General features: G+C 43.3%; 1 protein-coding gene and 1 long non-coding RNA gene across 28 annotated transcripts in view; one reads left to right on the top strand and one right to left on the bottom strand.

The window, feature by feature from the left end:
- Positions 1-14,623, top strand: part of tcf7l2 (transcription factor 7 like 2) — an 85,211-nt gene extending 70,588 nt beyond the window's left edge. For 2 of the 27 annotated variants that reach the window (XM_026314943.2, XM_026314953.2), the window contains 9 exons: positions 1,937-2,039; positions 3,036-3,122; positions 6,945-7,070; positions 7,171-7,333; positions 7,527-7,634; positions 8,310-8,358; positions 9,132-9,182; positions 10,331-10,403; positions 13,542-14,623. In XM_026314943.2, the coding sequence (XP_026170728.1) occupies positions 1,937-2,039; positions 3,036-3,122; positions 6,945-7,070; positions 7,171-7,333; positions 7,527-7,634; positions 8,310-8,358; positions 9,132-9,182; positions 10,331-10,403; positions 13,542-13,998 (1,217 nt within the window). In that variant the 3' untranslated portion in view covers positions 13,999-14,623. Of the gene's footprint in view, positions 1-1,936; positions 2,040-3,035; positions 3,123-6,929; positions 7,071-7,170; positions 7,334-7,526; positions 7,635-8,294; positions 8,359-9,131; positions 9,183-10,330; positions 10,404-10,980; positions 11,054-13,541 lie in introns of all 27 variants that reach the window. The other 25 variants (XM_026314939.2, XM_026314946.2, XM_026314941.2 and 22 more) reach the window with 18 other exon arrangements.
- LOC117152776 (uncharacterized) lies at positions 63-5,982 on the bottom strand. Its single transcript, XR_004463328.1, has 3 exons — positions 5,225-5,982; positions 1,672-4,830; positions 63-1,207 (listed from the first exon to the last, which is right to left on the bottom strand). It is a non-coding gene; the product is annotated as an uncharacterized LOC117152776 (long non-coding RNA).
- Positions 14,624-15,055: the final 432 nt, after the last annotated feature.

Below are 15,055 nucleotides of genomic sequence, written 5' to 3'. Positions count from 1 at the left end.
AACAACCACGACTTCTCGTGACCGCAGCTCCACTTGCCAAGACTCAAGACAAGAAAGCCAGTGTAGCTGGAGGTCCTCGCATCTAAATACCAGAGTGCAGTAAACACGGAGAGACGGCCTCTTCGGAAAGATGTCTTCAGCTAAGCAGACAAAAAGCCTCAAAATGGAAGATGTGACTGGAGCACTTGGATGTCTACAGGTTTTTGATCAGCAGCTGTGGATGTCAGATCTCCAGTTAACGTCTTCACAGCTTGTTGGTCCTGCAGATTCAGAGAGTCTGAGTTTAGCATTCAGATTCTGCCCGCACATCTGTCTCCCACAACCATTCAACATACACTTTTGGACAATTTCACCCATTTTCCTAGCATCTTGACCCAGCACGTTTCGTTAAGTCATTCAGTCCGTCCTTTCAGGTTAATGCATTTTCAGTGCGGTGAATAATTTCATGCTTTTCAGTGGTCTCTGGTGGATTGAGTCAGTGTTTTAGGTAATAATGTTCCCTTATTATGAGGGTCTTTACAAAGGGGAAATAATGCGCCAGCTGCTGTTTAATGTAGTGCTTAATGGGGCTGTGTAATTGGGCTCAGTGTTTAATTAATTAATGAGCTGTATTAGGTCCTGAGAGCTGGGTGGCGATGGGATAATGTTCATGAGGCTTTCCTTTTTAATACAACTTGCCTTTGGTTTTCCAAGAAAAGTAAAGTTTTTCACAAACTGCTGCACAATATCCATCAGCAACAGAATCCTGGACAACCTGTATCAGCTGTGGACTCTGGGTGTAACCGCCAACACTGGCCAAGTCCAGATCTATCAAGATTGATCCGGCTCTACTTGAGCCATGTTGGCACTGACCAAAATAACTGCAACAACAGCTGCAACAAGAAAGCCAGCTGTGTCGAAGAAACACACATCAGCCAGAATGAAAGTCCCCTGGTTCCTCGTCTGCTGAGCGCACACACCTCCCTGCTGTGCTTTAACATATGTCTAGTCTTCCCAGTTCCAAGTTTGTCGTGAGAGAGAAAGTTATTTTTACACCCGGCTGTGTACAAGACCTTTTCAAGGCACTCGTTCAGGGCAGCTTGTCGATGCAGTTTCTTCGCCTGTCAGCTGCCACAGAAAATTTAGGCAGTGCCGCGGATGCAGTGATTGCTTGGCGTTGCCCTCAACAAGAGCTGTCCTTAAATTGGACGTCTTTGTCGCTGTTCATCTGTGGGCGATAAACAAAATCCGCTATTGAGGATCACTTGGATGAATAGAGACCAGGGAGCCAATACATAGACTGTGGTTAACCACATAAAAACCTGTGGCAAGACATATTGTAACACCAAGGCTATTAAAGTAGTCAACCATTCATCTCAATCAAAAGCAGACTTATTGACTTATTACTGAAAAAGGTCTTGTATTATAAACAGTGCTCATTGTCAGCTTATAATATGTAACTGCTGCATTCATGTATAATATCAGGTAAAATCTATATGCAGCCTGTATGCCAGTGTAAATTAACAAACTCTGTCGATCTGTGGCCCCATATCGGCATCGCTCTGATCACAGAAAAGGCTTTAATCATATCATTTTGTTTTGTTAACTTCTAAACCTCAGTCATTTTATATCATTAATCTTCTGAATTGGCAGACAAATGTGACAAGAATCGTGTTGGTGTTTTCTCTTCACCTCTCTCCCCTATGCCTCTTCCAACACATTGTGCCGCTGCCTCAAAGACCTTTGATCAGGAAGTGTGATTTAGCACTGTGTACATGTGAGCAACAAGCCCTCGTCGTCCTCCTCCTCTTCCTCCCATCTGCACACCTGTGATGTCTGCCCTATTCAGATGTGAAAATCTCAACAAAGTATGAATTCAGCACTGACAAAGATTTGGTTCTCTCTGTCATCTTGTCTGTCCACCTCCTCTCTGCGCCTGTCATCCTTTCTTCCACAGGAATTCCAAGGCCTCCACATCCTCCAGATATATCTCCTTATTACCCGCTGTCACCTGGCACTGTCGGCCAGATCCCCCATCCGCTAGGATGGTTAGTACCACAGTAAGCAAATCCTTTTTTTTTATCACTCTTTGTACTACATTCCTTGAGTTGTGTGACAAGGCTAGCAACAACAAGATATTGTAATGTTTTATAAGCATAATCTGCATAATTAAACCATATCATAGACAATAACAACAGATATTACATGTGTGGACACTGTTGCAGGAGGATGTTGATCTTCATGTAGACATAGTTATGGAAGCTGTCTCTGTCTCCTGTTCCTGAGGGTGGGTCCTCACTTTAAATTGAAGGCCTCTCTGAAACTTAAACTTGATCCCTTAACTTTCTGCCATGCCCATGGACAACAGCAGCCCATTGCTGCTTCCTCAGACCCTCTTCAACCTCAACTTGCTACTTTGTGGCAAATACTATTTTGCATGTCTCTGTATGGTCCAATTAGAGTAATGAACTGTGATTGCCAGTATTTTACCCACAATTCCACATGGGGGCTCTCCCCTGGTAACTCTTGTCAACACTTGTTAATATGACAAAAGGCTACAAATTAAGCTCTGTTAATTTAATGTTTTCTCACCGCGATCTAAATACCAAGAGAGGCCCCGAGCGCAGCCGTGGCGCCCTTTGATTTGCTGCACTTTATTTTGGTATAAATTTACATTCATTATTGTTTTTCTTTGGATGTGTAGACCTCAATTAGCGTGATGGCTCCATTAAAGAGACCCGCGCTTCGTCTTTAATTATCACAACAAAACACCTAGTTCCAGCTTGGGGAGGAACAGGGCCCCACTCTGTCGACACAGAGCGAAGGGTTATGAAATTTAATTAGCCATTGCTATCAAGATTTGTGGCATTCAAATTGTTCAGAGTTTTCCTCCCTTTGATCTGCACTCTGCAATCCCCTAGATTTTTGTCCTGATCAAATGAGAATAAAGAGGCCCACGGTGGGGAGAGGAGAGAGAGAGGGCTTTACCTTCTCCTTTTCCATCACCCCTGTTCCTTTACCTTCCTGCCTTTCTTCTTTTTCTTCCCCCTTCCCAGGCAAGGTCAACCTGTTTATCCAATCACAACAGGGGGTTTCAGACACCCCTACCCAACTGCGCTCACTGTCAACGCATCCATGTCAAGGTGAGTTGAGCCCTAGGAGCTAAACACACACACACACACACACACACAAATACCTTTTCTCACTTATTCATTCATTCAGTTGTGTGGGTTTGTGTTGGGCAATGCACAAGCAACACACGTGCACACTCTCGTGCAGAGAGAGTGAGCATCAACTTCTCCCTTAAGGAGTGCTCACACTCACCATCTCTGTGTTCAAAAGGCCAATTCTCCAGTGTGGGGCTCCAGCTAGCATGCTCAAATATTAATTATATTTATCATTTTCTAATGAGGCCCCTAAAGAACATTTACCCCCACTGCATGTCAGGCAGATCTGAAATGAGCTGGGGCATGTCCTTGCTGTGAGTTTGAGCAGCCAGCCAGACAGATAAACAAACAGAGTAACACTTTGAACGGGACTAGATGATTTAAGCTGGGGCCTGACACTTGGCTAGTGCTTTGGTCCAGCCCATTAGGGCCCAGCTCAAGTGCTACTGTGGACATTGGTACACCTAAGGGAGGGGGGTATGTGTATTTGTTGCCATCTTGTGTGTATATATATATATGTGTGTGTTTCTCATTTGGTGTCAAACTACTTATTGTTCCCTTGAGGGACACATGTCCTCTATATTGTGTGGGAAGCAAAAAGAATTAATTTTCAATTACTAACAGCCAGGGATTTCTGAGTGTGTATGTGCCGAAAAAGAAACAACACAAAAAGCAAACAGCCCCCCCCATTACACACCCTTGCAGCAGGGGACTTGTGGACGGGGCTGGGTTCCAGTCTAGGGATGAGGACAAGCTTGAGTTTAATTACAGCCTGATTGGAAAAGCAGCTCCTCAGGGCAGTGTGTTTAGACCTCTGTGATATTGATGGATCATGTAGATGCAGACAAGGTGGAGTCACAAGAGCAATGACATTTTTAAAGCATAGCCTTGACAATAAGGGCAAGGGTAAACTCACCCAATCAGTTCAGTGTGAATACCTTATATAAAATGTCACATTTAAATGTATTATGGAGAGCGGTGTCTGGATTAACATCCACCCCTCCCAGTCTATCCTGAGATAGTCTCAGGTGCAAAGGGTCAGACAGTAGGTCTGCCCAGACATTGGCATCTGGCAGCAGTACCCAGCCAACCTGGACTTTAAGTGACTGCTAATTTGGTCCCTTAATGACAGCCTCTACATTGTGATCATATTATTTCCAGTGCAGCTAATTGAATATACTGGCTAGGGTGTGGGGGGACTGGCTATGGGGAAGAGCTAATGCCCTGTGATGAGGCCCCTAATTGAATTAGGATAACTGAATAGATGGAGGGCTCTGGGAGCTCTCTAGAGAAAAATAAAATCCCCAACTCCCTCCCCATGCATGAAAAAAAAAAATCTGAGGGCAGAGAAAAAAAAATGTAATTGTTGACAAAATCTAGTAACAATTTGTCTAATTGAGTCAGCAAAATGGCAAGCTCTTTCATACATAGCCTTCAGCTAGTTGGTTTTGTTCAAAGAAAGGACCAAACTGTTGTCAGAGCTCAAACGATTTGTAGCGAGCAGGCTGACTGGATGAAGTCGGGGAGAAAAGACATCCTGGCCTTGTACTCTTGTCTGGGAGCTGGGTCTTTTCAGGAGAGCGCTGCTTCAGTATCAGTCCCCTGTGCTGTAGCTCGGACTAAATTAGGATGCAGAGAATGAATCTGGTAGCTGGTCCTGCGATGAGCACCCTACACCTAGGTCCTGTTAAAAAATACATTCTTTTAGGATGGGAGGAAGAAGAGTCTAGGAGAGCAGAGACTGTCAACGGAGCAAATGAAAGACATTATTTTGATAATGGGGTTGGAGACAGTGCAGGTCCCTCTATATAGTGTGTGTGTGTCTGAATGTATGTGTGACAGGTGGGAGGATGTGAAAGGCCCCTTTGCCCCTTATGCCGAAGCCTGCCCTTTGATATGTTCTCCCATCATCCTGCTCCCGCTCTTTTCCTGGGGAACAGGAGAAGCGCACCGGCCAGATCATTATACATTAAACAGGCATGAGGGCCACTGCTTCGCACTGGCAATTAAATGCCACTGGCTGACATTGGGCTTGCTGCACTAGTGACCCCCACCCCAGCATCACCAGCTATTCGTACCTTTCAGATTAAGACATAGAAGCCTCAGGGGCTGGGGAGGGTGGAGGTCTCTGCTGCGTTTCCTTCTCTGTGTTGGTTAAATTGGTCCAAAGCGCTGCTTGCTGCTGCTACTGCTGATGATGACGATGATGATGATGATGCCCCCGTGCTTCAAAGAGATGGTCGTCATGTTTAAACCATAACCTGGACCATGCAGTGGCAGTAGGAGGAGAGGGAGGGAGAGAGGGAGCGTGGAGGTGGTGAGGGGACAGGGAGGAAAAAAGAAGAAGAAAAAGAGGAGGAAAAAAATAGATCTTGGAACAGAGGAAATTTTAACAAGTGCACAGAGATAGAAGGAGGGAGGGTGAACAGGGAGGGAGGAAACAGAGTGAGTGAAGAAAATGCAGCAGCCCTAATGATGGGCGATATGCAGCCACTGCTGCCGAGCTCCCCATCAACGGATGACATGGCACAAACACCAGTGTGTCAGTGATAAAGGGAGAGGAGGGAAAAGGAAGAAAAAGAAGGAAAGAGTTTGAGGGGGGAGCGTACTGGCACTCCCCTGAGATGGCCTCCAACAGAAACTAGTTGTTCATGGTGAGTTTATCCTCATCATTATATTCTGGCTTGGAGCCATGCTGCAGCCAGACACAGCCAGATAATGAGCTGCTTTAAAAAAAAAAAAAAAAAAAGAATTATTCCTCCCTTTTTTCTTCTTCTTCTTCATCCTCCTCTCTTCTCTTAAATTTCTGTGTGGTCACGTGTAGTCCAGGCACCGCGCTGTAAACATACAAATGCAGATCGACACATACATGTTCAAAGAGTCTCATACAAATAATTAGTGTCATACATACGTTGGCACATACAGTACAGCGGCCTTATGGTTGTTCTGGCCAGCCAACCAGTTCCATAAATTAGTTGTTTCTGGCCTCGATATGTGGAGCTGTTGGAGTCAATGAAATGATGATAGGACTGTAGAGGGAGGGAGATAAAAATATCAATGCTGCTGACAGTGCTGAATTGGCAGAACAGAATGGCAGGTAGTAAATAGAGACCTAATACCTAAAGTGATAGATTAATCTAGCTTGAAATATTCTATGATGAGGGATAATAGTTCGGCTTTACCCCTCCAAGCCCCAGCCTTTTCGTATGTGTGTCAGTGCTTAAATGCAGTTTCCTCAGTTTTCACAATGAATGAAAGCTATTGTAGGTGATGATCATTTTGATCATTACTAATCTAAAAGGGCTCAAGTGTAGCCTATAGATTTTGGGGGTGGTTCAAAAATGGCAGTTGAGAGGTTAATTCTTTTTCTATCTTTGTGCAATTGCACCTGATTGCTGCCACACAATATAGATTTTTCAGTGTTTGTCTGATGGTTCACCATAATTTGTTATGTGAAGTGTATCATGTACATGCCCAGTCATGATTCTGAACTCAAACACAAAGTGACATTCGACAATAACGCTCATTTTGAGCAATAACAGTGATCAGTTGTGAGTAATAATACAGGAATCAGCCTGGGATGTTTTTATGTAGATGTTTGAATGTACATTTGGATCTTGTGGCTAAAGGCCAATTCCATTTCTGTAAAAGATGTTAAAAGTTCTTCATACTGTGACATGTCTTTGAGAGATGGGATTGGAATTTAGCCACGCTGTATAGTCTTGTGTTTAAATGTGCTCCATCTTCTCATTTCACCCGTGTCCATTCTGACGATTTACACAGTCTTCTGTCCTCTAGGTTCCCCCCACACATGGTGCCCCCTCACCACAGTTTGCACACCACGGGCATCCCACACCCAGCCATCGTCACACCCAACGTCAAGCAGGAATCCTCCCACAGTGACATCAGCTCCCTCAACAGCTCGTAAGTGCACTTTCTCTGGCCTACAGTTATTACATGACTTACAGCAGAACCAGTCAGAAACAGACTGTGCTCACCCTCCTTCCCCTCTGGTCCTCCACAGGAAACAGACAGACGCTAAAAAGGAAGAAGAGAAAAAGAAACAGGTCCACATAAAGAAGCCTCTGAATGCCTTCATGCTCTACATGAAGGAGATGCGAGCCAAGGTGGTGGCTGAGTGCACACTGAAGGAAAGCGCTGCCATCAACCAGATCCTGGGGCGGAGGGTATGTCAGCTCACTGTTAGTACATTAGCACTGTAATGGTCAAAGACACAGGTCGATTCAGCTGAGAGTTGTACTTAGGTTCCCCAGTGTAGTAGATTTACGCCCAGTTCACAACCTGTGGCTCTTTATTTTTTCTTTATTCATGATGAAAAACTTTCTCTGTCGTCTTTCTGTCTTGTTTCTCGTTGCACAGTGGCATGCCCTATCGAGGGAGGAGCAGGCCAAGTACTACGAGCTCGCCAGGAAAGAACGACAGCTCCACATGCAGCTGTACCCAGGCTGGTCAGCACGAGACAACTATGTAAGTTTTTAAGTTTTCAAGTTGTAACGGTCTGATCTTCTCCCCTTTCACTAGGTCACATGACAAGGACGTTTTTTTTTTTTTTTTTTGCTACCTAGGCTGAAGGATCGCTCCCTCCCTGAAATGTTCTTTTGATATGTATATTTGACACTGGACAAATTGCCTTGACCCAAGCCTGTTTCGTTCAGACAAGAAGGAATATATGTAACAAAGCTGGACCATGATGATGATTATATGGATCCTTGATGAATGTTCTGTGTCGCTTTGTTCTGAAACATACTGTAATTGCACAGATTCTTATCATTTCTGCCCAGTTTTGGGATCAATCTGACCAGTGGATTCTTCCACGATCAGTCTGAGAAAAGTCTTTCAAACCAAAACCCCATCAGGATGTTCACAGAGCAGAAAAATAAGGCAAAATATTAGAGGAAAAAGAAGAGAAGAGCAGAAAAAGACAAAACAGGGAGAGGAGAGTCTGGCCTGCAGTGGCTGTTACAAACCGGAGGGCAGAGAGAGAGGAAAAAAAAGCCAGTGAAAGAATGAATGAATAAATAAGTAAACACAAAGATGAGTCCTAGTCTCTGTTTCATGTTTGGGGCATTCTGCAATATAATAACTAAGGTTCCTGTCTGTCTGTTTTTTTTTCTTTCTATTTTTTTGGCGGCTAACCAACAGGGGAAAAGGAAGAAGAGAAAAAGGGAAAAGCAGCAAGCAGAGAGCAATGGTAAGTGAGCTGCAATTATCTCTTATATTAGAAGAGCCCCATCATGTGTCAGGCAGATGTGACATCTTGCAAGATAAAAGTCAAGCTAGTTTTTTTCCGTTATGTTTTTTTGTGTGTGTGTGTGTGTGTGTGTGTGTGTGTGTGTGTTATTGTGCCTGGCTTTTTTTTTTTTCTTTTTTGGTATAGTTATGCTACCCAATGCAATATTTAAATTGTAGAGTTGCTTGTAATGCCCCCAACCCCCCTTTCCCATTTTCCCTAGCTCTCCCTAGCTAATAACAACTGAATATGCATGACCCCCCACACTCCTTCTCACCTCCCCTCTTGACAACCCCCCTCCCACTGTGCCCCTTAGCGATCTGGTTTTGTGAAATGTGTGTTTTGAGAATGTAAAGTTGAAGCATTGTGAGAGCCATTAACTTTGCCAGTGTTGTGTGCGTGGCCCTGTTTTATAATGCCTGTGCCCTGCAGATATACTGCACTACCTTAGTGTGAGTGTATGTGTGAGTGTGTGTGTGTTTGCGAGTGTGTGACTGCATGTGTGTGCGTGCTTGTCGGGCTGCCCCTTGCTTGCTTTCATGCATGCTTTGATACCAACAAAAGAAAATCACTCACATTTTAAAATTAAGGAGGTTTGCTAATTTGATGATTGATCCATTCTTAGTCTTCTGATCGTATTGTGAGGAGCAATGCCGACTTTGTCATTATGTATTTTGCGCTCGTTTGGTGACGGATTTCTTCTTGAAGGCCTCTCTATCTGTTCTTTTTTTCAGAACACAGAGAATATTTTCCAAACCCTTGCCTTTCACTCCCTCCGATTACAGGTGCTAATGTCATTTTGAGTATTAACTTACTAACTTGTTTTATTTTTTTTTTTCTTTTTAAATTAATGCATATTTATCCATGAATGTGCAATATTAGGCAGGTTTAAGTTTAAATTCTATATTTTGAAAATGCTCTTTTTGCTTTCTTTGCTGCTTTCCTTTCTTAAAATGTTGCTGTTTATTTGACTTCAAGTTAGATTATATTCCATTTAATTTAGCTCCATTTACTCATGTAGCTTACTTGGCTTAGACCATCTTCCGTATTTTGATAAAATCACTAGGCAGTATGCTAGAGGAACTGATGATATTAAGTTAGGTAGTCATTGTGGAGTATAACCTGGAGGATGTCGTGTCAGGGTAAACCTCCTTAATCTATATGCTTCAGTAGCTGCGCTTGTGCCTTTCCTATAGGCCAGCATGAGTTTGGCCTACTCCCCCTTTAAATCCGTCTCTACTCAGATGAGGCCTGGACTCAAACACTCCACCACATATTCTGCTGTCACTCTGCTCTGCTTCTGGTAATGACACGATTACTGGGTAGAGTAGGCAAGTGACTGGCCGCTTTTCTGCAAGTGAACTGTTTGATGCCAGGTCTAAGGAGTAGATTCCCTTTTCGGGGTTCCAGTCTTTTTAATGCTTCCCCTGGCTAGGTCTAACTCATGACAGTGCTGTCTTAGCAATCTGCTGCTGCTGCTGCCTAGTTCTACCACCTTGCCCTCGTCTTATAGTGCACTGATAACATCTAGCAGTAAATTAATCCAAACTGCATTTGTTCCATTTATATCCTCTTGAACAAATAAGCGCTAACTTATTTTCCAGTTTTAACCCCAGTCAAAACTTATAAGTGATTGTTTCCATATTAATATCATAATCTGATAAATGCATGTATTTTGATCTTACTAATGTCTTTTAAATGCACTAATTGTGGACAGTCCTGTCCTTTAAGGCAAACTTTAAGGGGGGTTTGTGGGGATTTCTTGCACAATGAATCACTGCCAAGCTTCATAGATTCACTGTTATCTGTTTTTTTTCTCCTTATTTCTCTCCTTTTTTATTCCTCTTCCTTTTTTGTATTACTTTTTTTTTTTTGGGGTTTTGGTTCTATTTTTCTTCTCTCTGCTGGCTTCCCTTCCCTGTTACGGCATCAGACCTGAGCGCTCCTAAGAAGTGTCGAGCGCGCTTTGGGCTCGATCAACAGAATAACTGGTGTGGCCCGTGCAGGTGTGTATGGTGTGTGCTTGCACTGGCCAGGGCCAGGTGACGGCTGGGTAACTCTGCGCTGGGACTCCCTCCTCTGCTCTCGGCTGCTGCCTTCTTTTGCTTTTCTCTTCCTTCCCTCTGTCTGTCCTGCCAGGCTATCATGACCTCTCAGCTTCCTCCAGCCATGCCCTGCCGGTCTATCTCTAGGTTCCCACTATTTGATTTTTACCTCCTCTTTGGGAAGAAGGGTATTAACAGCATATGCTAGAGTGTTTGTGTGAATGGTGACTGTGTGTGTGTGTCGATAAAGAAACATTTCTGGGGTCGCAGGGGTTTCGTTGCAGGATATACAGTACAATAAGCCTTACTAACATTGATCAGAGATCCTGAACTGGCAGGTCAGGGCTTGGAGGATCTGGAGCCTGATGGTTTGGTCAATATGGAGGACATCCCAGTGTTGCCAGCCTAAACCTAAGCCCTGGCTACATGTTTTTGTCTGTGCAATGACGTGTCCATTTTCTTTTTTCTTTTTTTTTTTTTTTTTTTTTTTTTTTTTTTTGTCTCTGTGTGTGTTTGTGTCTACCTCTTTGGCTAACAGATGCAAATACCCCAAAGAAGTGTCGTGCCTTGTTCGGGCTTGACCAGCTGAGTTTATGGTGCAAACCATGCAGGTATAACTGCTGTAGTACAAATGGGAGGAAGACATCCACAATGAGCAGCTGCTGCTTCTTCATTATTTGCACAGATATCCCTCTAAAACATGTTTCCAGTGTGGTAACAGACGACAAACTCTTCTGCTCCTTCTCCTTAAAGTGGAGCTTCTTGCTATAAATTCCTTCATAGCAGTTTTTCTTCATTGAACTTGGTTCCAAGCCCAGTGGCAGAAAATGGATTTCTAAATAAGATTATTCAATATTTTATCCCAGCAAAGTATCTTGCTGAGAGATCAGTTTCCCAATGTAATTTGGAATAACATTTCTTAAATCTGAGTTATGGTTGAAATCCATTTTCTGTCCAGGCAGTGGATAATTCCCTCCCATCTTAACTGTCATGTCTGTTCTAATTGGCACTCTTTGATTAACAGTGTTATGCTTACAAATTTAGCCCTGCTTTCTCTGAGGGCCTGCTCAGTGACACTCTTTTCTGTGCCCTCTTCCTCCTCCTCCTTCTCCACCTCTTCTTCCTCCAAACTCCTCTTCAATAACCCTTACTTAGTCCCTACCTGTTGTCTTTCTGTTCTGACACAAGCAGTCTTTGAATTGGGAATATTTTCATGGTAGGTATTTGTTTCTGCTAAGTAATACCCTTCTCTTTGTCTGGCTTGCACCACACCCTGCCTCACTCTTTCCTGACACAATTCTTCAATGCCAATCATTGCAATACATTGTTTGTTACTGCCGCTATGTTTCAGCTTTATGGTTTAAGTCATATGTATGGGCAGGTTCACAGTCAAACCTCAGTCTAATGATTGAAATTTGCTTTTCAGAAATTTTCTCACATACTAAGTGTACAACGAGAATTTAACAGATATTTTCAAACTTTCTTTCAGATAATTAGGGCGTCACTGTCACCCACTTAGACAATTAGCGTTATTTCTTAAACAACAGCTGGCCATGAGACCAAGAGACCAAACAGTTAAGATAAGTCTGGTTTCACTTTAGGAGCCGAGAGGTTAAAAGTTCTCTCTGGGCTCCATTTCCTGAAAGATGCATCTGGTGTAATTTCCCCAGAGACAGAGAAATCAATAACATACACAGGCACATACTATGAATCGATATGTCTGTTAAAAAATGGATATTAGCTCATTTGTTGCAGTTTGACAGACAGTTATCGAGAGCAAGATGTGTATGTAGTAGCAAAACGATACCTTTTTACGCCTGGTCGATAGTCCGCACCATCCAGCACTACAGTATCAGTGTAGGATGCACTTAAAAGCTTTTTCCTCACTCTTTTCTAGACTTTTCTAGTGTTCTGCACTGTCTGCTCTTGTGTGCTTGTATAGAAATGCATGCCTGTCTTTCACCATAGCATGTGATCCAGGTTTCACAACTCCTTTTTTTTGTGATTTGCCAACGTTCTTCCTATTCATTCTCAATTATATGCTCTCTCTGTGCTTATGTAGAACTTCCCTAACTTCCCTTCAGAATTACTAGAAAAGATTATATTTGACCTAAATTAAACAGAAGGATCAGCCTTTCAGGTTCCACCTCAATCATCCTTTTCTAAACACCTTAGTCTACCTACTCCTTGTCCCTCTGAGTCTTAATACTCCATGGCCTTCAGGCATCACTGTGATAGAACAGAGAGCTGAGAGAGGGGTCACTGCCAGGGTCAAGGCAAAGATAAGATGGGCAGAGTTTCCCCCTTAACCAGATCTGAACATAGCCTTCACAGCAGAGCCACCATAGATAAATCCAGCAATCCCCTATTCTCCTCACTCACCACCCTCCACCCCCTCACCTCCAATGCTTGTTCGTTGGGTTCCACTGAGGGCATCGGGCCTGGCCTCAGGATTCAGCAGACAGAGGGAGGTGTCCTGACCCCAGGCAGGAATGCAAACATGATGCCTTGACCCTTCGTGCGCACACACTTGTGTCTGTGGGGCAGATTCAGGGTAGTGTGGATCTCGTTGACTTTTTCGCCTCGTATCCAAACTCTGTCCCCTCAGGAGAAGAGAGAGTACAGCCAGGTCCAGTAACCTTGTGTTGCTGGAGAGAACAGACTGATCCCCAGCTGTAGCTCTGCCTGTAAGACAGATAGAGTTTACATCCAGAGAGCAACCATTACTACATCTAATCCACTTCATTTTGTCCTCTCATCATAATCATTATCATCATCAGTGTGTGCTTTTCATCTCCCTACTGCTTCCTTTCCAAGTCCTTCACCTGTGACCTTCATGTCAGTCCTGTCTGATGGTTTATTACTTGGAAATTGTCATTTCTTTTCTTCTTAGCACAAAGTTTTTAAAGCTACTTAAATGCACCTGTAAAATGTGAACTTGTTAGATGTTAATAAAGTAGATTTAAGAACAGTTTCAAGTAATGACCCTCCTTAATTAAAGATCCCAATGGTGCATTCAAGTCAGCAGCAGTGCTAAGAGGTGACACGGTTTCAAGATGTGATACTAAAAGATGTTGTCTCTCTTGCCTTGTTCATCAGGAGAAAGAAAAAGTGCATTCGCTACATCCAAGGTGAAGGCAGCTGTGCCAGTCCTCCCTCTACGGACGGAAGCTTACTAGACTCCCCCCCATCCTCCCCCTCCTCAGTGGTTCCCTCACCCTCCTCAAAAGAGTCCAAACCTCAGACTGAACAAATGCAACCTCTCTCACTGACTATGAAACCGGCCCACCAGCCACTCCACCACCCGCACCTCTTGACTGGGCCTCCACCACCATCTTTGGTTCCGCTGGAAAACTCTGCTACGGCAAGCAAAACGCCCGGCGCCTCCTCCCACAACGGAGCCCTGGAGCACGGTGACGTCTCGTCCTCGCGACAGCCGGGCTCCTCTGTGGTGTCCTCAATGGCCCGGCCCTCGGCATCGCTGTGTCATTCCCACTCGCTCCTCCCCTCCACGGCCCCTCAGCCTCTCTCACTAGTGACCAAGTCTATAGAATAGTCTACCCTAACCTCCTCCTCCTCTTTTCTAGCTCTGCACACACACCTTTCTAGGCCCTCTCCGCTATATTTCACTTACCGTCTGTTTTTTTTCTCTTTATGTTTCTGTGCCATAAGGCTTTGAAATTTTAGTGTTTGTTTTATTAAAGTTCATTGGTCAATATTTGACCCATCAATATCAAAAAATCTAATTATTATAAAGAAATGATACAATGAGCTGTAGTATAGCTTTGTGAATCTGCCAAAATTTTTATGAATTTTGTTTGTCTTTTTTGTAGCGTTAAACAGTGCAAACAGAAAAATTATCTAGTTCAACTTCAAAATGTTTAAAAGACGGATATAAAAAGGTAGGCTAGATTATTCAGCGAGCCCTTTTCTTGAAAGAGTTGGTTCTCCTTCTTTATTTGTATTAAATACGAGCTTGTGAACCAATCATTAGACATCTGTTCAAACTCTAGGAGGGCATGAGGCTAGCGGTGACACCTCTTTGAGGAACAACTTTAATTGTGATGTTACTTGTTCTTGTTTAAATGTACAGAATAATGGGGAGGGGGGGATTACTGTGTTAAATATGCATTCTTCCACTGCGTTGTCTCTTTTCTTTGTTGTTTACCTTTGGGGTGGAGTCAGGCAAGTTGGGTGGGCTTGAAGGGAGGTGGGGGTGGGAGGGTTGTGGGTTATTAAATTCAAAATGTCACAACGCTAGGACCAGTAGTATTTATTGCTTTAGAGATTGCTTGTTGTATCTTGTATGTGTCTCTTTTTGACTTTTGTTTTCTTAATACATTGTACAAATATTTTTTCTTAAGGTAAGCGACTTATATATGAATGATCCATTTTTACAAGGAGGTTTTAAAAGGCAAATCTTTTGTTATTGATTTCTTTCCTCACTGAAAACCTGGATTCCACTCAGTGTAATATGTAGATCTCATGAACAGAAGTATGCACAACTTCATTTCAACGAATGCGTCTATAAGCCATTTTACAAAAAGAAGAAAAGAAAACTTGAAACAAGAGACAGTGGGTACCGTGTCTTCAGTAGTTGGAAAAGTGTCTAA

This window comes from Mastacembelus armatus, chromosome 19 (assembly GCF_900324485.2).
Source record: "Mastacembelus armatus chromosome 19, fMasArm1.2, whole genome shotgun sequence".
NCBI lineage: Eukaryota > Metazoa > Chordata > Actinopteri > Synbranchiformes > Mastacembelidae > Mastacembelus > Mastacembelus armatus.
Note: the sequence above shows the minus strand (reverse complement) of the source record. Positions and strands in the feature narration are given on the sequence as shown.